The 22,405-nt window shown below is 41.8% G+C and overlaps 1 protein-coding gene across 4 annotated transcripts; it reads left to right on the top strand.

The window, feature by feature from the left end:
* The first annotated feature begins 130 nt into the window (after positions 1–130).
* On the top strand, positions 131–21,295 carry LOC145438812 (RRP12-like protein). Of its 4 annotated transcripts, none has more exons than XM_080316165.1 (29): positions 131–433; positions 829–958; positions 1,393–1,553; positions 2,546–2,684; positions 3,642–3,722; positions 3,898–4,033; positions 4,425–4,585; positions 5,065–5,139; positions 5,207–5,317; positions 5,384–5,503; positions 5,867–5,946; positions 6,429–6,537; positions 6,604–6,755; positions 7,430–7,551; positions 7,615–7,849; positions 9,545–9,730; positions 11,088–11,220; positions 11,300–11,477; positions 12,162–12,265; positions 13,204–13,356; positions 13,891–13,975; positions 14,045–14,202; positions 15,383–15,474; positions 15,743–15,910; positions 16,521–16,666; positions 17,504–17,608; positions 18,673–18,833; positions 19,540–19,622; positions 21,072–21,295. In XM_080316165.1, the coding sequence occupies exons 1-29, from the start codon at positions 216–218 to the stop codon at positions 21,175–21,177; spliced, it is 3,888 nt and encodes a 1,295-aa protein (XP_080172291.1). In that variant the 5' UTR covers positions 131–215; the 3' UTR covers positions 21,178–21,295. The 4 variants fall into 4 exon arrangements, with proteins under 4 accessions (XP_080172291.1, XP_080172292.1, XP_080172294.1 ...); XM_080316166.1 differs by having other exon boundaries at positions 17,504–17,609; positions 18,677–18,833; XM_080316168.1 differs by lacking the exon at positions 18,673–18,833.
* The last annotated feature ends 1,110 nt before the right edge of the window (positions 21,296–22,405 follow it).

Here is a 22,405-nt window from a genome sequence, read left to right as displayed (position 1 = left end):
TACGTGTATTAGGTCTGGCTAAGAAAGTTGAATGCAACAATTCTTCTCTGAAGTCAATATGGTATGACTGAAAAATGAATAACATTATAAAGTTTCTAGAAAGTAGAAACTAGACAGATGTTGAAGACACCTTATCGAAATATTCCTTTTCAACCAACAGCAACAGGTTTCAACCACTTGGGCTATAACTTGTTCAGTATACAATAGTCATCAACATGCAGAAAAAGATCAAGAAGAAAGTGCCGCCCGATTCTAAGCGGAAACGATGGGCAAAGGGGCAAAGCGGTGTGTCCAATCCTGGCCAGTCCAAACACAGGCTAAAAGCCAAATCGAAATTGTTCAACTCTCAACGCCCTCCGATAAGCAGCTTCGCGGCACTCACATTAGATTCCGTAAAGGTGCATGACGGATGTCAGAAAGATAGTCGAAAAAGGTACTGCGATGTGCGATATCTGTGTTATCCTTTTAGATTGCCAATAACTGATATTAACTGATATTTGACATAAGCCTAATGATTTTGATTGATTTCAAAAAATTTACAGAGTTTAGAAATCAGCAAACACTTTTCTGTATCACAGAGTGAAATTGGCGGCAACGTCACGCACAATTTTCTGTTTAACTGCTTGATTATTCTATGCTGGAAACCCTTCTGTCACAGTTCGAATGGCCCTTACACTTTGATATTAGAAACTAACTTGACATGCATTTATCAGCCTCGTTCAAGTGCGTATGATTTATGCCGCAGTGGTTTGTATTTATACCTTCAATGGTTGGTATACGGCTGAAAAGTCGTCACAGCTTATCGACTGACACTTCACTTTTTTTCAGCATGGATTTTATGATGGATGATGATGAAGGCACAGTCGGAACTAATCTAAGTGGGCTTTCAGACTGCACCAACATGTCTTTCAGTAAAATTCAGAAATTCTGGCGTAAAGGCTCTCTGAAACATAAACAGGTGAGGGATTTCGGGGTCATGCGTATTTCATGCGTCAATGTTATTTTTATACGGTTGGACGAATCAATAAATATTTCTGCCTCCCTCTCTTCACTCTCTCTCTCTCTCTCATGTCTGCCAAAGTAACACAATCTATTTCATGTATAATATTTTGTTCAATTTTTCTATATATGTACGTTATGCTACTAAATGTAGCGAAATATTTGTTATGTCGTTATTTTTAATGCAATGTTACAGCTACTGTTTTCACTTTTAAGGTCTTAATACAAAAAGCAGAGCTTGAAGGGTGTGTTGTTAAATTCAATGTGAAATCAAGTAACAAATATATAACATGGTAATAATTCAAAAATATATCGTCAGTGCAATGAACAACGAGAAAGCCTGCAAATCAACCTCTTATAAATGGATCATTCTTTATTCTTTTTTTTTACTAGGTGTGCGCGATCCTTGCTGCAATAACTGAAGTAATAAGACAACAGGGCGCCGAGGAATCTGACACAGCGTACTTCGCTGCCCTTGTAACTGCATTGGAGACGGTTGACGATGTTGAGTCGGTATATGCAATCGTATATTTATTGTCCATGATCTGCAAAAGGTTAGTCGAATACATACCAGGCTATTTGGCTAAAATGTTGTATTAGTGATGAAATTTTGATGGTTTTGATGCGACATAAATTTAGGCTCACATAAGTATGTGCAAATCTGTAAGTGACCTTTGGATGAATTTGGCCAATCTTGACTTCTGGCAAAATTATAATCTTGATGCTGTAATATTATTGCCAAATCTTCCTTCGGTTCTGATTATGAAGCGTGATAGCATGTTATGTAAAGAGTGTTTCCAACATTCTGTGTACGTCTTGGATTATTTCTGTGGATGAAGTGCAATTCATACAATACGTGAAAAGCTCCATGTTGAGGGACAACCAGGGTTGTAATGACTCGAGTCATTTTCTCAAAATACGGAAATGACTCGACTCGACTCGAGCCAATCTGCGTATTGACTCGACTTGGACTCGAGTCGTTGCGAATGACTCGAACCAAGTCACATGACTCGAGACTCAGACGGCCAAGACCGACATTTCATTGTAATTTCGAAGAACAAGTAAAGTAACCACCGCATTGGGATTTCGTCTATTGTTACTGGTACTTGAAAATGCGACCAGAAACTGTTAAAAGTGAGGTAAATTAGTATTCTATAAATGCGAACCATCGATATCACCAAGCAGAGGTATAAAAGTGGGTTTAACAAGACTTTAACTGGAAACTGAGCAGTCAACACAATGACTTGGACTTGGACTCGAGTCGTAATACCATGACTCGGACTTGAACCTCTGCTCGATGACTTGGACTCGGACTTGACTCGGTGGTGAATTGAAAATGACTCGACTTGACTCGAGTCAAAACTATAAAGTGAGATTGACTTGTGACTCGGAGCTTTCTGACTTGGTTACAACCATGGGGACAACCGTTCACAGCGTATACTAGGCCTTGAGCTTTGTCTCAATATATGGATATGAACTACTTCCTGGCGAGTTATATGCCAAGACACTGCGTGCCATAAACCTTCCGATACGCTTTCCGATACAGGGTACCTGACGGAGTGTTGAGAGCGAAGTTTTCGTCAGTTTCCAGTTTGCTGGTGAAATACATGTCGAAATTCGGAAAAGAATCACCTGCGATGTTGCGATCTACTTTAATTTGTCTATGCGCCCTACTACGGAGCTTGGTGAGCAGAACAATCTTGTCTGTCTCATGTTTGTTGATCGTGGATTTTGGCTGTGAATTATGTGTGATCAATGATTACGTGTTTCAGTTTTAATCACTCAATGGTGCCGTAGCAGCTCCCCTCTATCCATAGTGTCCTATATGGTGTCGACACAGGAAAATCTCACGCCTCAGTGAAATTGTATCACATCACAATTTCCATTTGGCTACAGGCAATTTGACGGTCATTTTTGACCGGCTTGCCGAGCATTAAATTTGGTAAAACAGGTATCAATCGAAAGCTGACTCTGCACTGATTATGAAAATATAAATTTTATTCCGCTCGTGGCCGTGGAACTTACGCAATCAGCCTCGAATTTTTCATTGTTATGGAGATTGGCATTGGGACGCAACAATGCTGAACAATGCTGTCTGGCTCTTTTTCTCTTGAGCTACTCTCACGTTTCGCCAGACAGCATTGTTGCGTCCCAATGCCAATCTCCAAAACAATGAAAAATTCTAGGCTGATTGTGGGAGTTCCAGGGCCACGAGCGGAATAAAATTTATATTTTCGTAATCAGTGCAGAGTCAGCTTTCGATTAATACCTGTTTTACCAAATTTAATGCTCGGCAAGCCGGTCAAAAATGACCGTCAAATTGCCTGTAGTCAAATGGAAATTGTGACGTGATACAATTTCACTGAGGCGTGAGATTTGCCTGTGTCGACACCATATAGGACACTATGCTCTATCGTTTATCTATTGATACACTTATCTAAACATTTAGTGATTTCTTTTTATGATAAACTCTTCGTATCGACAGATTTTGACCACTTACTTGTCTGATTTTTCGTGGATCTTGAGCATTGGTATATTTTCAATATTTACACAAGTTGATTTGAAGGCGTTTGATGACTCCCCATTTTTGAATTTCGATCAGACCTTGGTGTCGCTAAAATTTTATTTTGTGTTACTTCCAGGGCCCGGAAGAATGGAGTAACTCATCCACCACCAACGTATATCAGAATGTGCTGTCGAACTGTTTTTTCTCGAAACCAAAAGTAAGTGTAACAACTACAATATGACACAGCGGGTCTAATAGCCGTCCATTAACAAGAGATCGTGCAAGAATATAGTCACCGTTTTTCGGGCAGGTTCTGACAGCTGTGTCATAGGTCTGATTTTATGCGTTGATACGTAATATTTCTCAACTCACGAGCATATAATGTTTCGCAGATCAGAAAGGTTGTGCATCAAGGCGTGTGTTCAGTGCTTAAGTCAACTGCTTTTCTGGGAAATAATACCACTGCCGATTTTCATCCAGCATCTGTGCCGACTGCGAAATATTGCATCCAAGTCATTGAGAAGTCTGGTAAGCTTTCTTGAGACGCCCTGCGTTTTCTTGGATACAGGTTGTGATCAGGTCCAAGGCAAGGTTGACATGTGATTGTTGCACCTCAAATTCAAATTTTTCTGTCTCATTAAATGCTGTTGTCTTCGACTTGATTATATCTTGCCCAGGTTTCCGCCAGCTTGCAAAATTTTTTTCATGTCAATGACGGTTGTGAAGTTAAATCTCTCTCCTTTATGTTATAACTGGCATTGTGGACACTAGATAGCCGGCATCTGATAGATATCGGTAGATATCCAATCCAATATCTCTCTCCATAGAGATATAAGTTTCGGCCAACTCAATTGTTATCAGCTCAAAATTGCAAACCTCTCTCTGTGAACTTTTCTTGATATTATTTTGTTCTTCTCAGGTGCCATCACAGATTCCAATTGCTCGGTGACCTGTCACGCGGTTTCGCTTCTGGGCGAGACGCTTCATTGCTTTCCTACCAACTGGCTGAAGACCTCGTGCGAGACCATATTGAAACTGATGGTGCTCAGTCAGCCGGTCCTTAAGCTGGTCAGCTTTCAGGTTTGTGAAGTGCGGGGGATATGAATTTTGGAATTTTGGGTATGAAAAGTATAGTATTTGTGGTGACAAATTCTTCAATTTATTTATTATAGATCTACCCATCGTAAATACTATGATTTGATATCCTAAATTTTGAACATCAATAATTTCGCTTCTACTGGTTGGAATTGAGTCGGATTTGTTGTGTATCGTTTTTTCAGACAACCTAACAATATCATTGGGTACCTAATAAAATTTGAAATTTATTTATTTGAAGTAAAGCCACAACTTTTTTCTTACATAGCAATGTGTCTATAGGTTGTGATTGACCCAAAATTGGTGTGCTTTGTATTTTTCAGGAAACCTAACAGGTTCTAACACGTTTCTGGACGAATGTTTCCATGCACTATGGAAATAGACTCTGTATAAGACTTGTCTCATGTCGTTGCATTTTGAAAGTGTGTCTGCCTTTCCGTATTATAATCGACATTGTCGTTTAGGCTCTGTACGCCATGTTCAAGAATCATCCGGCCGAAGCCAAACTCGGCATCGACCTTTGCGGGAAGATCTTAACGGTTCGTTTTCCCTCTGTTACTACGTTCTGATGCGGTATTGATCGCTTAGTTTTTAATGGTATTTCAGTCCTTGTACGACTACCAGCCATCCGTGGCGGACAGCCAGCTGCTGCAACCCTGGCTGGGACTTATGAGCGAAGGCGTGAAGCATCTGGTTCACGTCTTCTCGTCTAGCGAGGTATGGAGCTGTGTTGCTTTCGTGGGTGCTATAGTGTTTTTCTACTGCGGAAAATTTTGTGTTTAGAGAAAAGTGGACATGCAGAACTTGGTGTTGGCGCATATCCACGCCGTTTTGAAAGCGTGTTTTAAGATTATGGAGGCGTGCCCGAGAAGTTGCGCGGTGGTGGCTGCCTCTACGATATCTGTGAGTGTATTTTGAGTAGCGTCCTCAGGCAGGATGCGCGTCTTTGCTGCGACTAATGCAAAACCACTCATAACAATCCAGATAGGTGCAATTTTTGAAAATATGCTCCGTTACTGTTCATACGGTCCGCTGAAAGTGAAAGTTGTCTGAAAACAGAACCACTCGAGTAATAGTAGTAGACAAAAGCTACTTGAGTACTTTGAGTACCTACTTGAGCACCGAACACCTTGCTGGTAGGTGGTGTCTGTTAGATGTCCAATGCAACAAGATGTCTGTTCCGTTGGCTATATCGATCAATTAAAGTTAGCTTACTGAGTCTGTAACCCCAAATTTTGTATTTATTTTGGTATCTGCTTTGTTTAGATCGCTATCGACAGGCTAAGCGCGTGTAAGGAATTCGCTACACCGGAAATGTACTCCGGCGCTGTGAATAAAGCTTTCGGGTATGCGATTTTTCAGTGTTCTCCAATTGAGATTGATTTCGGCATTCCGAGCACAGTGCAGACGGTTGACTGGAGCACGTGGTCCGACATCTAGCTTTTTGTTCGTGATATCCATACAACTCTTTGATGCTGCGTGTAAAAGTGCTGATACTGCTCTGTGAAAGGGGAATTTCGGCAAGATTTTCTGCCGTGTGTTCTACTAATATAAAATTTGAAATAGATGGTTTTTCCTTGGAAATTCGTGGAGGTCAGTGGCATGCCTCAAAATAGTTTTGTCACCGTTTATTGTAGCTTCCTTCCGACTCTCGAAGGAATATGAATCATCTACTTCCGATACCCTGCTAGGGTTTCAATCCTCGGATGTCTGCACTGTAGTGAGCCATAAACCGGTCACGAATTTTCACTGTGACCACGTTTTGATTTATTTTTTATTGATTTTAAAAATTTTCAATATACTTACTTAATTTACTTATATCTTCCAGTTGCTTGAGCGACGGGCTTCAATTCAAGTTTCACGCCGTGAGAGACTTGACGTTGGAATCGCTACAGGTCGGGTTCAGTCGTTTGTCGTCATCAGAAAATTCAGACGCCGTAAGTTCTGCTGCGTAGACTCGCCGGTTTGATTTACATTTTAATTCTCCATTTAAATCGTTCCAGGTTTGCGTCTTGGTGGGCTCGATGGTGAATCTTCGCGATACGTTGTCGCCACACGATAAGTCGATTCATGATAAAGCGTTGTCGGCAGCCGTGGAGTCTTTGGGGCCGAAAGCGATACTGGAAGTTGTGCCGTTGATGATTGGCGATACCGGGTAATGGACCATTTTATGATAACTTTTCCGTGGTGCTATAATCTCACGATCACTTTTTTGAAACCGATTTTCGACAAAAGCAATTGTTGGTAAGCTGGAGAATCTAATTTTGTTGTAGAGAGTGTATATCAAATTTTATAGCATTATCCAGGCTTGTAACCGAGTCACAAGGTTCCGAGTCACTTGTAAGTCAATCTTACTTTTATAGTTTGACTCGAGTCAAGTCCAAGACAGCTAGTAGAGGGTCGAGTCCAAGTCATTATGTTCAATTGTCAGTTCAATTCTGTTCAACCCCCTTTTTCAACTTTGCTCGAGCGATATAGAATGGCTCGCATTCATAATATACTGATTTTCCTCAATCCCCAGTCCTAACGGTTTCTGGCCCTATAGTCTGATAGACGAAATACCAATAATGTGGTAACTTTACTACTCTTCAAAGTTACAATGAAATGTCTGGCTTGGCCGTCCTGGTCTTGAGTCATGCACAATGATTTGGGTACAAGTTGAGCCGATACAAAAACTGACTCAAGTCGAGTCATTTTACACATTTGCAGTAGCAATATACTTCTCGGACCTTTCGTATTCTACTTCCCCATGAAATGGTTTTGACGTTTGAGATCGACGATTCTTTTCTGATTGGGTACGAATTTACAGAGTTTTTCATCGAATTTCAGTTCCGCGGGAGACTTTGAGAGAAGCTGGATGCTGCCGCTTCTGAAAAACTGCGTGAAAAACACAGAAATTAAATTCTTCACATCCTACTTTCTGCCGCTGGCCGCCAGCATTCGCATCAAAGGTATGGGTCCGTCGCATATTTAGCCGCTGTCACGTTTGAAACGGTAATTTTTTTCGTTTCCAGCCCTACAGTCGAGAAAAGCCGGCAGTGACGCTACGGCGTCTGTCTACGACGCGTTGCAATATCAAATCTGGTCTCTGCTGCCGAATTTCTGCGACGGTGCCACGGATATCGCGACCGCTTTCCCGGTGCTGGCGAGGACGCTCGGGTCCGCCATTACAGAACGTGCCGATATCAGGCCCTTGGCAATGCAGGCGCTGCGTTCGTTGGTGTCCAGTTGTAAAGACGCTGATGACAAGTATGCGTGTAATTCTTTTATTCACGAGTGCAGATGCGGACTACGTTTTGGAGTGCTCAAGCAGGCTTTCCGTACTCGCACCGCATTTAGATTACTTCCAGAGTGTTTGGACATCGTGTCCTATATGGTGTCGACACAGGCAAATCTCACGGCTCAGTGAAATTGTATCACGTCGCAATTTCCATTAATTCCATTTCCGTTAATCTCTCGTTTCGCCAGACAGCATTGTTGCGTATCAATGCCAATCTCCATAACAATGAAAAATTCGAGGCTGATTGTGGGGGTTCCAGGGCCGCGAGCAGAATAAAATTTATATTTTCGTAATCAGTGCAGAGTCAGCTTTCGATTGATACCCGTTTGACCAAATTTAATGGTCGGCAAGCCGGTCAAAAATGACCGTCAAATTGCCTGTTGCCAAATGGAGATTGTGACGTGATACATTTTCACTGAGCCGTGAGATTTGCTTGTGTCGACACCATATAGGACACTATGGTTTGGATTTTGAGACCGTGGATTATTTTTACAGTGGAAAGTAGTTGTTGGATGGATTTTTGTGAGCAAAATCGTCATGATAACCACACGTAATATCCCTGGTATGGTCGCATTGAATATATTTTCGAAATGCGCACCAGTTTGCATTGTCGCTTTGCTGCGACGGCTTGTCTTTCTCAATTCGCGTACTATAAGTATGTGACACCTCGGCCGAATCTCATTTTTGAAATCACTTACTTGAGTACTTCTACTCGAAGCCTCTTTGACATGACTTGAATTCGATTATTCCACCAATTCCGACTGCTTGGACAACCTCTGTACATCCATGTATGATTGTATAATGCAGGGACGGGCAAACTACGAACTGAAATGTTGTAGAAGTATTGATAAAATGCGCACTAAAAATCAAATTACTGTGGGTACTTGATTACACTTTATCTTCATATATTTCAACGTGATTAACAAGTTCGATTCGTATTCTTTTTTTTCATTGATGCCGCGATAGCCGGACCTTAAGGCCCATGCATTTAGAAAGGTTTAAATCAATAATCATCACAGAAATTGAAACATAAATGCCTTAATTCGGACCACGAGTGTGACTTTAGATTGGCAGCATGAACCGGTATATTACTTTTAGCGCTGTACTTGGAAAAACCGATTCGCGAGTGTGTAAGATAGATTCGTTCTTTGTGTGTGTAGAAGTATTGGTATTTATGTATTGTAGAATCGTGTTTAAAGGTAACATGGTTATCATGCTGTCAGCATTGTGCGTCCTGTAGTTAAACCAGAAGGACAATCAGAATATCTATGAACAAATCGCTGATCACAGACTCTAATTTAAATCCAGTAGACACAACAGACTTTCGTCCCTAATTTTGACCATGAGGATGATCAATGATCACTAATCAGCTTATAAATTCTCGTCAATGTTTCTGTCGTTATCGTCAAATCAATGTTTTGTTTGTTTAAATATACAAATACAGATATAATATTTCCATGTTGTCGGTGACTATGTAATCAAATAGCTATATTGAATTTTTGCTCAGTATCCCAATTTTATAATGATGCTGATGCGACCCGCGAATAAATTCATATGTTGAATGCGGTCTGCGAGCTAAAAAGTTAGCCCACCCCTGGTATGATGTATGCGCTGCCTTTGATAAGCAACTGTTTGCAAAATTTCATCTTGCCTTCGCGTTTCAGGAATGTGCTGAAGCGTTTCGCGAAGAACTACCTCCCCATTCTTTTTAATCTTTACACGACGCCGCCCGCCGGTTTCGACCCTATAAAGAACGGGGACTGGAGCAAATCGAAGTCGCCAGAGCGTCTGGCCGCGCTGGAAACGATCCGGGTATATTTAGAAGTGACGGATCGGCCGCTCGTGCAAAAGTAAGTGCAGTTTTTGTACTTGTCCGTCTCAAACTTTGTAGACTGAAACAGCGGTATCTGTTCCCAAGTAAACAGCTCGCGCTGACACTTTATGAAACAATGTCTAGAGATTTTCAGGGGAACTTACACTCAAATGTATGATATTGCCGTACTTTGTCGAAAGTTTGAATAATTTTGTTTAAACCATCGAGACGTGAGGAATCGTTAGGTTATCGAGTCAGCGCCACCATTATTGTGATTTGTGGATCACCGCAGTTTTCTGTGCGGTGCAAGAGATCAAACATAGACATCTCTGTACGTGTTTCTTTTACGCTTCATTTCCTACGTGGTTCTACGAATTACACGGCTAACTTCCGCGATCCGGGCAGATATGTGTTACGCAAAATCTATTATCATCCATTCTTAATTTGATTCGATTCTTGATAATTGTGACCTTTTTTTCTGAAGAGCTTCTTGGAGGTAAAGAACTTCAACTTACAATAGAATAGTATATTCATATTCAAATGAACCCGAATATTTTCATCGGATACTCGCGGCATGAAATTTCGAATAATCGGGGCAGAGAGAGCGCTTACGCTCAATGTACTATTTTTAGATGGTACACAAACTCCTTCGCTAGGCACAGGCTTGGCGTATTTTGATGAAAGTCGAGCAGATTGTTCGACGTTTCATTCCGGTGACGTCATATTTTGTGATACGATTGTTGATATGCAATGTTCTTCCCGATTGTCTACTAGTTGCTGACGAGAGTCAGCCGAAAATATTCGGGTTCATTTCAATACGAATATAGGAGGCTACTATTCAATTCCTTTTCTCTGAGGGCCATACGATATCATCAAAAGAGTCACATGTGGCTTGAAAGCCATTGGTTGCAGACCTAACTAGAGCTGGGCACAATGATTTGAGTGTTTTAATCTGACTCGAGTATCGAGTATGAGGATTCGAGCTGAGGGAGATGAGTTTCCGACAACCAAAATTATATGCTTCTTGCCGGCGTTACTTTATCAGCGGGAATTAGAGCTTTGGTACTGTTTTCCACTGTAAACCACAATTAGTCGCATTGCAGCATGAGCATAGGTTACATGCGGTACAAACCCACGCCTGTGAGTGGAAATGGCATATCTGTTACGCAGCAGTGTCAGTACAATGAAATAGGTATGGCCGAAAAAACTATATGATCTTTAATGCGGCATTACATATTTTGTAGTGGAATAAAAGGTTCACGTATATATAACGTTTCACATAATTCACAATGTTGCGACGTCACAATAACTGACACTTCGAATTTGCGACTCGAAGCCGTAATCGTAATGTTTTCAGAGCGGCCAGAGGTGTTTTATTTGCGCTTTTCTTGCAGCTTCTTCTCCAAATCTTTAACGAGGGTGTTCAACAGTCCGAACGAAACAGACTCGACACGTCTCTCTTTACTGGATCTCGTCGTCTGCATGGTTCCGCACGTCGACTTGGAAAGTTTGACCTCGGTTTACCAGGTACGTCGACACGAATGTTTAACCCAAACTATACTGGTAGTTTATACGAAACTGTCTAGTAATATGGTTGACATACCAGGACGTGAAACCGATGCTTCGAAGCCCGAATCAGAGAATACAAAAGAAGGCCTACCGACTGCTGAACACCGTGCTGGGGTCGTCCAGCCCCGATTGCCGGAAATTTGTGGACGGCAGACTGGACGAAATCAGCGGCATACTGACCGCGAGTTTGACGGCCGCTAGCCCTTCGTCGAAAGGTGGGTTTTATGCAGACAGGGTGTCACTAATGCTGTGTATGTCACTGCTTAGTTCCGTGAATAGCTACTTGAATAGTATGTTCGTATTGAAATGAACCCGAATATTTTCGGCTGACACTCGTCAGGGGTAATCGTCAGCAACTAGTGGAGAACTCAAAGGAACTCCGTATAACAACGGTCAACTGGGAATATTTGTATTTATTGCAATATGAATATATTATACAATTGTATGTTGAAGCTGTGTACCTTCGACAGTCTGTTCAGAAGTAATTCTGTAAATTTCAAGTAGCTGTGGCGATTTCCAAGACATCCAAAACTACTTCAAGTAAAATTGGAAACGAAAGTGGTGGAAAACAATGTAATTTATAAAAAGTGAGGCATACAAAGTAAGTAGCGTTGCGACTCCAGTAGAAGTTATTCTGTGAAACGCTGCTTATGGAAAAGTAATATTGTAAATTGCTACTTGACTAGGAGTGGCCATTTCCAAGGGGAAACTGGTCGAATGAGTAATTTAATAATAATAAAAAAGCAGATTCGCTTGAGGCGTCGCATAATTTTAGCGGTAAATCGCACGTAACGGCTAATTGAAGGTGGTCTAAAAGTACAAAAACTCGACCGACTTGAAAAAGTGGGGATTTGCCGAGTTTTTGTCATTTTGTATGACTCGTTATTTATTTTCGACAGGCTCGCGACTGACTTGTATCAAGAACATGCTCGTTTTGCTGGGTTCCGACGAAAAACATTCCTCCGAAAAATTCGTTACGTTTTTGAGAGACTCTATACCCGAGGTGAGGCCGCTGTTTTTGGGGCTTTGTGTGACTTCCTTGTTCTATGGTTGCGTAGAAACGTCGTCTAAACGAGTCGTTTCCGATTTAGTACTGGTGTCAAGAATTATCTTATCCACAAGCTAACCAAGAAATCTTGGATAGCGACAAGAATTTTGGTTTTTCTGATTTGGTTTTGTACTCATTCTGTTTACTTTGATAATGCCAGGACCTCGGTTCTTGGTTGTCTGCAGAGGCGGTCAAAGTAGTCAGCCTTAGTCGGTCCGTTGAATATTTCACCCATATGAGTGAGCACTGCTTTACTGCACAAAATCCAGTGTAAAACCTAAAACCTGAAAACGTAATCAAATGAGGAAATAGCACAAGTAGACAATGCCTTATTGAGGACCCTATAGAACAGAGTTGGGCAAACTGCAACTCTTTAATGATCGCGCATGCACATGCGTTTCGCGATTTTGCTAGAGAAGTTTAACCTTATTACACATTGATGCATCCTATCAATGTGCTGCGTACTGTTTTTGCGCTGTTTATTTCCTTATAGTGTACGTTCCGGGTGGCGCTACAGGGTTAGAATCTTGCAATTGAACTCTCGAATAGATTCCGCACGAACGTTTTCAACGGAGTAATAAGATTACTGATCTAAAATCTTCCTCAAACACTCGGCAGCACTTGAAGGAACTGCTCCACACTGCCTTGACGACATACTAGCTTGATTACGAACACCTTGCAGCCAAGGTGGAGACGCACCGTATCACCACATAATGATAGCCTACATTTCATTGTGACGTACTTTTGGATTTTTGTGTTGTGACTCTTTTAAAACCACAATTTTTGTTATGCGGCTTGCGCGTGAAGAAGTTCTGCCCACTCCTGTTATAGAAGTAGGCTACTTCGTTACTGACAGGCTCTGGTCGCATGTTTGCAATGATTCTTTGCTCAAGGTTATTCTGTGCACGAGAGACAAAAGAAAAGTCCGTGCGGCCGCGTTCAGCATTTTGGTCACGGCCGGCAATACGTATTGCGACGCGGCTCTCCGTGTCGCGGAACGAGACGAGGAAGAGATAAAGAAACGTGCGCTCCAAGAATATTTTGAGGTGATGATTTTGTTCGGCGCGTGTCTGCGTGGTTAGACAAGTGTTCGAAATTCAATCGGAGCTTCAAAATTTGTGACACGAACGTTAGCAGTTTTTTATCTTCAATTCTGACGCGAAATCTGCCAGAGTGATGATTGTGGATTTGAAAAAAACGGATCGGGTCTATAATTCTTTTGAATCTGAAATACAGGGCTTGGAGATGTGATTTCTACTAATTTTACCAATTGAGATTGGATTTGGATTTGAAAAAAACAACGAAATTTTAAGATTATATCGGGATTAGTCTGGAATTGGTGAAATTGGACTTGAAGTTGTAATTTCTAATCATTGTTACGGTTTTAATCTGAACATAATGGATGTTTATCCAGATTGGGATTGGAATTATGATTTTTATGAATCTCGATTATTGAAGATGTAATTGCTGATTGTAATGTGGACACTCATGAATCCTCAAATTGGAAACAGGATTTGAAAGGATATAATTTGCTCAATGCTGCGCATGGTTTTTTGTATTTTATCGTTGTTACATTTTAGATTTGTTCGGTGGGATTGGGAGGATCTGACACCGCTATCACGGCGACAATATGCGGTTTGTCGAGGATTATCTACGAATTCAACGGTACGCGAAACTGCAAAAGTTTTTCGCGACTACGAGAGGTTTCAAACGCTCGCTGCTATCTGTGTTCAGAGGCGATATCGTCCGATTTGCTCAACGACTGCATTCGTAAAGTCTGCCTCCTGCTCGGCACCAACACACGGCAAGTTTGCAAGGCGGCGCTCGGCTTCGTGACCGTGCTCCTGAGCATTTTGAGCAAGGCCGCGCTCGCTCAACATCTTGAAGAAATCGTGAGCGGCTTTAGCGTTTTTTTCTTCCTTTGTTTTTAAATTTCTTTCTATGTCGTCGAAAATGGTGTTTCTGAGAATTCCCGACTCTATTCGTGTGTATGACATAATTTTAATGTCTGTGGGCGACAGCTAACACTTCGAACGTCCATGGAAAACGCCAGGGTTGTGACCGAGTCGCAGGACTCCGAGTCAAGTCGAGTCATTCTCAATTCGCCACCGAGTCAAGTCCGAGTCAGCGAGCAGAGGGTCGAGTGTTATGGTATTATGACCCGAGTCCAATTCATTGTGTTGACTGCTCAGTTTCCTGTTAAAGTATTGTTAAACCCAATTTTGATAACTCTGTTTGGTAATATCGAATGGTTCGCATTTAGATATACTAATTTTCCTCGCATTTAGCAGTTTCTGGCCGCATTTTCAAGTACCAGTACCAATGGATGAAATTTCAATAGTGAGGTAACTTCACTATTCTTCAAAATTACAATAGCAGTACCAATAGATGAAATTTCAATAGTGTGATTACTTTACTATTCTTCAAAATTACAATGAAATGTCAGTCTTGGGCCATCTGAGTCTCGAGTCATGTGGCTTGGTTCGAGTCATGCGCAATGGCTCGAGTCCAAGTCGAGTCAATACACAAATTGACTCGATTTAAGTCGAGTCATTACAACCCTGGTAGACGCTAACGGGGCGAAAGGCACAATTTGGACCTGAAAATCGGCCTAAACATTTCTGTTTGTTTATATGAATTTTTGTGCCAGTGACATCTTATTTGGTTATAGTACTGTTGATATACAGCATTTTCTGAGTCTCGAGTCGTATGACTTGGTTCGAGTCATGCGCAATGACTCGAGTCAAGTCGAGTCATTACAACCCTGGTAGACGCTAACAGGACGAAAGGCACAATTTGGACCTGAAAATCGACCTGAACATTTCTGTTTATATGAATTTTTATGCCAGTGACATCTTATTTGGTTATAGCACTGTTGATATACAGCATTTCTGGAATCGCTACTAATGTCTGACCATTACCCATCAGTGTCGACTGAAAATGTTCGGGTTTATTTCAATATGAACACGTGATTCAAAAGCCAGTATTTCTTGAAATCAGGACTGCGTGGAATTTGTATTGCTCAGTTTGATATCGTAAGAGGACGATTGTAACTTGGCTTCCCGTTTTCAGATCGGCTCGCTGTTCCAGTGGAGCTCGGAAACCCGGCGTCATTTCCGGTTCAAGGTGAAGAAACTGTTGGAACGTTTAGTCCGGAAATTCGGGTAATTCGATTTGCAGTGGTGTTAAAACTTGCTCGATAGAGCATTTTTTGACGGTAGTATTCTTTCGGCGTCACCAATTAGTGTTTTGATGCTATGGGCTGCATAGTTGGAATATGGGGAATCTAGTGGCAAGGGACGTAGGGTAGGAAGTTGTATGTTTTTGATGTTTTTGCGGCATATACACCGACTCATGATATACATACACTGAATCTGTCCATATGCATACTATGAGTTGAAAACTTCACTGCTGACCGCCTCTGATTTGCAGTTACGACATGATCCACTCGATGGTGCCAGATGACCACAAGAAGCAGATGGCTAACTTCAGGAAGACGAGAGACCGTCAGAAGCGTCAGCAGAGAGAGAGACGCCTGGGACAACGCGGCGGGGACGACAGCGGTAGCGACGAGGAGGACAATGGGAAGGACTCCAACGAGTGAGTGCTTGGAGTTGTGTAGATATTCTACTTGATTACACGTAGAAGTACAAGTTTCACCGAAAAATTCGACCACCGAAATCGCAGTAAAGAAATATATTTTATTTAAAGAATTACAAATAAAACAAAGAATATCATGATCATCACTTTCCTAATGAATCGATATTGGGGTCAGCTAGACATGGTATTTCCATCAACTCTTGAAGCTTGAGCTTGTGGGGAAGCCACAATTTGTTTTCTAAGCGGTGTCCGAGCCATAGCTCTGTCAAGACAATATGGCCATTCTTCCTCCGTGGAAACCAATTACCATCGGCGAAGCCGTAGAAGCTGGTGATGAATAGTGAAAATAGTTTCAAACTGAAAGCAATTTCAGCATTTCCAAATGCTTTAGCAAGATATTTTTCGAAATCTTTAATCAGGTCACGAGCCGCGTGTTGGTGACCCCTGTAACGATGCATTCGGTTTAAGGGTAGGTTAGTGTCAGGGTCAGTAGATAGGGTTAAAGTTTTAGGTTATGGTAGGGAGAGGTTGAGGTAAGGACTAATTCCGAATTCACCAAGTGCCCAATTCGCTGGTAACATCCACGACTAACGCTAAGCGATGCATTTAGTATCGACGAACTGCTGACCGATTCTGATTCGGACGACGGAGGCAGACCTGCAGAGAAGAAAAGGAAACGCATGAGTTACCGCATAGAAGAGTCCAGGGACGAGCCGCTCGACTTGCTCGACAAGAGGAGTTCGAGAAACGTCGTCGGTACGTCTTTGAGATTACGGAAAGCCTTTCGGTATCTGCTAACCCGTACTTTTGGATAGAGCTGGGATTCAAATAATAGCATAGAAACATTTCCCGAATTATATCGTAATTGGAGTACCGGCATTTCGCTGTAATTAGTTTGATCAGACTGCTCGAATTATCGAGTCATGCAAGTCCACCTACAGTACACACTATGACTCATTATGTACCCCTTCCTTCCATAGACAGTTTAAAGTTGAAACTCGCTACCAATGTTCCCTCTAATTTTCGACGAGTCTGCACACGTTCACCAACGCACTGCGCAGACTCTTGGGCAACAGTGCGTAATGACTAAAAAAAACTCATCACTTCGGATTTTTTATGCGCAACTTACATTTTCTGTGTCAGCACTGCGCATTTGCGCAGCTTAGAGGGAACATTGACCGCGACCTTTATGCGATGACCCAATTTGGTAGCTGACTGCAGCATAGTGATGGTTACTATATCTTCAAGCTAGCATATCGTAGGGTGACCATACGTCCTACTTTTCCAGGTTTTTGAAAATGTCCTAAGGGGGTGCCTAAATGTCCACCTTTTTTGCAATTCGTCCTCCTTAACAGCGTTTACAGCTAGGATAATGGACAGGTTCGACTGAAAATGGGCATAAATGACGCTAAATAGCAAATAAAGATGTTCGAGTGGGTAATTCGGGAGTCGAACGAAAATGACAACTTTTTTTTCAAGTCAACCAACTTTTCAGATTTGATAAAAGTGTCCTCTTTTCCCGTGTCCAAAATTTGGTAACCCCAGCATATAGTCTCGCTGTGGAATTTGACGCGGTGCCGATTATCTTTTCAGCCACTCTGGACCGACGCGCGCAGAAGCGGCGTAGGACCGATCAGCCGTTCGCAAAGTCCGAAGACGGGAGGATGATCATCGAAGATTTTGATAAAGCCACGACAGGTAGACCCGCCTACAATTCTTGTTCCGAGTAGCTGCGACTAATTTTTGCGTCATGGTCAAACGTGGATGATCGTGATTTGTAATCGTACTTATTTGGTGATACGATTGTTGATATGCAATGTTTTTTTATGAGTTAGCAAGTCAAGAAATTGTACCCTTTTTTCCAATAAGAGTTGTAATATCGACGTGAATTTTGGCTTTGATACTTCCTTTCCGCCGTCGAAGCCTCGTTACCTCGATCAGTGGTATCGCAGCATCTAAAACATAGCACAAAGCTACTTACGCAAGTGGAACCGGCATTTCTGGGAAGTTGTGATCAACACGCAACGTTTTCACATTGACACATGCAGGTCTACGGACTGAAAAATAGCAAAATTTCCTCTGATGCGATGTGTTATGGTCAGACTTGTACAAACAAATGGATTTTCAAGAAGCGCAACTAGAACTACCCAATGTTAAAAATCCGCGACAAGAACTAAATCTACCCAATTTTCAATATCTGCAACTAGAACTACAACTACTCAATTTTCAAAATCAGCAACTAGAACTGCCCAATTTTCCATATCTGCAACTAGAACTACAACTACTCAATTTTCAAAATCTAGAACTGGAACTACCCAATTTTCAAAATCCTCGACTAGAACTACGACTACTCGAAAAGCCGTTAGTTGGTTGACCATCAACTAACTAAATGTTTAGTTTGTACAAGTCTGGTTATGGCAATATTGTTACCTTGTTGTCGCATCGAATAGCATATTTGAGCTTTCTGCATCATCCAGGCCGTCATGACGTCATAATCAGTTATGCTAGCTATAAGACTCAACTGGAAACCTAATATAAATACTCGATTTAGAATTGAATCACTTAGATACTCAATTTGTCCTAATCCTAATCGATTACAAAGTAGTTATAAAATTTCAAGCTACTGTTGCCGATCGTGGAGTTGCCGGAAGCAAAATCGATGTAATCGCGATTATTTTTCTGTGTAATCGTACAGTAATTGACGCGTTACACGCCCCCTAGTGGTGGTTCCTTTCCGTAACTAAAAATGCGAGCTCTCCCAGCGGGAGACGGCAACAAACCGTTGTCGTCATTCGAAAAGCTGAGTCGCGGCGACGCCGAAATAGACGATGACGTGGAAACGGCGAAAGGCAGCGCCGACAAAGCGTACGCTCACGGCGGTATCGGCATACACAGGAAGATCAACGACGATAAAGTCATCAAGGTGAGATAACGGCGTGCTGCTAACGAATAGCTGTCGGCGTTATGGAAGTGATGACACACTATTCTGTGTTATGCAGACGTAGCGAAGTAGCCGGGAAAGAGCGTTAGTTACATCTGTTCAACTAATGGCACTGGTACTGGGTGCGGCTAATACTAGGGCTACGCACAGCGATTCGGGTAGTGAGAGTTTGTTTTTATCTAGTTGTATTTTATCGACAACAGGGATTAAACTAAGTCGTAAGTCGTACCCAGTTACCAGAGATGACCATAGATTAGGATTTGTGAAATTTTGTCGGATTTGGATTAGATTTCCGATTTTCTGAAATGATGGATTAAGATGAGTATTTGAGTTACCGATTTTCGGAGAGATTGATGACGAATGGCGACACAAAGTCTTACTTCATGTACGTTGGCACTAATTACGCGTTTTATGTCTTCTTACAGAATTATAGACCTGAGATGTCGGCTTTATAAAGAGGAATTCTAAGTTTATATCGGATTTGGATTGGATTCGGACATAGCAATTTCAAATTCGCTCATCTCTGCCGGTTACGGCAATAGCGTGTCTTGCGACACTCTGCCCGGCGGCTTGAAAACAGCTCTCATATCGAGTACCTAGTTTGGAAACCTGCTGGCTGAGAGAATTTGACAATCGCGACGACAACGCAAATGTAGGTTCCCGTCTGACGGTGGACTTTGTGTTTCAGAAGGAGAAACGCTCGGCGAAAACGAAACAAGCTCATGAACCGTACGCCTACATACCGTTGAAGAAATCCGTCTTGAATAAGAGGTGAGTGCGCCGCTGAGCGCAGTAGGGCTGTTTAAAATAACTATTTTTGCCATTTTTTACTGGCTCATTGGTAATATTGTTATGTTGGCTAAAAAAAACATTGCACGTCAGTCTAATTTGGCAAAACTCGTACTTGAAGAAGCATAACTATAGTAGAAAATTTTATAGGTATATTATACAGGCCAGATTTCCTAAATTTTACTGGCTAGTTGATATAAGTGTTTGGTTGTCTAAAATAGGGTTGCCATACGTCCGGAATTTCACTGTTGAATCTGCGTCCGGGAGGTAATTCGAAAATATGCCTGAATGTCCGGAATTTTTAGGGCTTAAAGTGGGCTCATAATTTTTTCATAAATTAACATGAACAACATTATTTTGGGGCAGATTCATGCTATAATTGGAGTTTTTCTTCGTGCTGCGCGCGAATGAGTATCACACAGGCTATAATGATTTTAGTAACGGGGCTACCGCCCTCGCGGAAACTGCAATCGAAAATATGTATCAATAAAAATAACCTTCCTTCACTGAAATAAGTCTAATTGTGATCGCAATTGTAGGACGAAGGTATATTCCTAGAGTGGTTTAAGGCCGTTTATATGCTTTATTCAAAGATAGTGACCTGGGGGATCGTTTGCATTTAAGCTGGGGCTCGCGAAGAAATCTGAGCGTAATCAGCTTCCAAAATAGGTCGCGAGTACGTTTGGGCAAAGCTGCTAGCTTTTTCAGTCAGTCAAATTTTCAGCTGGGCCATGGAACGTTTTCAAATTGGAAACGGAGTCGCGACCATAGAAGTTTGGACACCACCGGACATGTGGTGTTTATATAACTCAGTAGTGGGCACCGGCATTAGGCTGATAAATAAATTGATGTGACCTGAACATGACTTAACGATATACAATTACGCTTCCTGCAATTTCGAAGTCATCATCCTCCACCAGCTCTACCGCTGACTGTGACCATATGGAAGGACCAATATTATTGAAAGAATTTTTTTCAAAAATTGAACGACAAGATGCATATAGCAATCTTCCCAGAAGCCGCTTCCATTACCCTGTGGTGGGCCCAACCTCCCAAGTTCAGTGTTTATTCCTGCAGGAGGGGCTGAAAAAATATGGTTTCGGTCCTCGTTATCACTCACAAGCACATACTCCTGAACGGGATTGTGGCCACCTCTGGTTGATAGCTAAAGCTTTGCTAGTATGACGTCACAGTGACAGACAATGTGCGTATAGTTGATTTTAATCCGCTAGTGGGCGCTAACGAGTGTCCGGATTTGGAGCCATAGAAATATGGTAACCCTAGTCTAAAAGAGCGATGCATAACAAATTTACCTCGATTCCAACCAGTAGAAGCTAAGTTCTTGGAGTATAAAGTTTTGGATTTGAGAAAAATAGTGTTTTCGGTGGGTAATTCTGTAATTAATTCCGTCGACAAAACTCTTGTTTGCAGGAAACAGAAAAAGCTGCGTGGAGAATTCGAGGGTATGGTGCGCGCAGCAAAGTCGGGCCGGAAGAAAGGGCAGAAAAGCAAAGGGAAGAGGGCCGGCAAAGCTTGATTTTTTTGTGGTCCGCGCCACTAATTCGCTTTGTGAAGTTGAAAATGATGCAATTCGTTATCTCCGCGTACAACAATGTTGTGATTGTCATCTAACAAAGCTGCCGGCATTTGTGTAACCGGTTATTTTGGAGATTACATTTGGGTCGGATATGGACAGGAAATGGGATTATGCCAGGGGCTGGCAACTTCTCCGGTCGGCGGGCCAGATATAGGTAAATGAAGTACTTGGCGGGCAGGATTACAGAATATATGCATTAATCGCGTAGTTATCCACCTATACAAGGAATAAATCTCATGTAATGTTAACTCAATCGTTTGAAGCATAGAAACCAAAATCAATATTAAATGAATTTATTAACAGTAGCTGTTGAAATCAATCAGATATCTGTGGTCGGCCAGAGTTGTCAGCGAGTTCTTCGAACTCTGGCTGCATGTCTTATGTAGAAACCGTTGGTAAAAAATTCATGTGAACATCAGTTATATTGAAACGCAGCCTCGTTAATGGTCATGGTCGAAGATGTATGAAGACCCAAACAGGGCAAGAAGTTTCTTTCATGTCCGTCTTTCTTGGATTCATTTTGTGACGCAAAAAATTTGTCGATGTTTTCAGAATAGAAATTAAATTTCACGATAGAAACTCTCCGCGAGCCGGTCAAAATCCCTTCGCGGGCCGTATGTTGCCTGCCCTGGGCTATGGTTTTCGTCCTCGGAAGGAATGGCCATGGCCATAGACAATGTTTTTCTGCCTTTTCATCTACTAAAGTATTTGGTCTACTTGCTCGGAGTGACTGTTTTCAGACTACGTAAAGGTAAATGTAGTTCTAGGATTGGTTCATACAATATGAGATTGGCAATGGTAAGTTCCGGCAGAATCTGAATGCAATACGGTGCTAAACAGTGCACCAAAATAGTCTGGAATAGGCTCGAGTAAGTTATGAGGAAAGTTTACTCAGTTGTGAATAGAAGCAGTGATGCAAACAAAACTCACCAAATTTTATTATGTAATTTTATATAAAATTTTGTTATGTCCTAGGCCATCTAAACACGGGATACAAAATGCACTGACCCAACCCGGGTGCAATTTGGGTTGATCAAGGGCAGAGGTGCTCGGATTCAGGGTTGTAACCAAGTCACAAGTCAATTTCATTTTTATAGTTTTGACTCGAGTCATTTCAATTCACCACCGAGTCAAGTCCAAGTCAGCGAGCAGAGGTTCGAGTCCAAGT

The sequence above is a fragment of the Botryllus schlosseri genome, chromosome 5, assembly GCF_051294905.1.
Source record: "Botryllus schlosseri isolate E-star chromosome 5, Bs_hap1, whole genome shotgun sequence".
NCBI classification, from domain to species: domain Eukaryota; kingdom Metazoa; phylum Chordata; class Ascidiacea; order Stolidobranchia; family Styelidae; genus Botryllus; species Botryllus schlosseri.
Note: the sequence above shows the minus strand (reverse complement) of the source record. Positions and strands in the feature narration are given on the sequence as shown.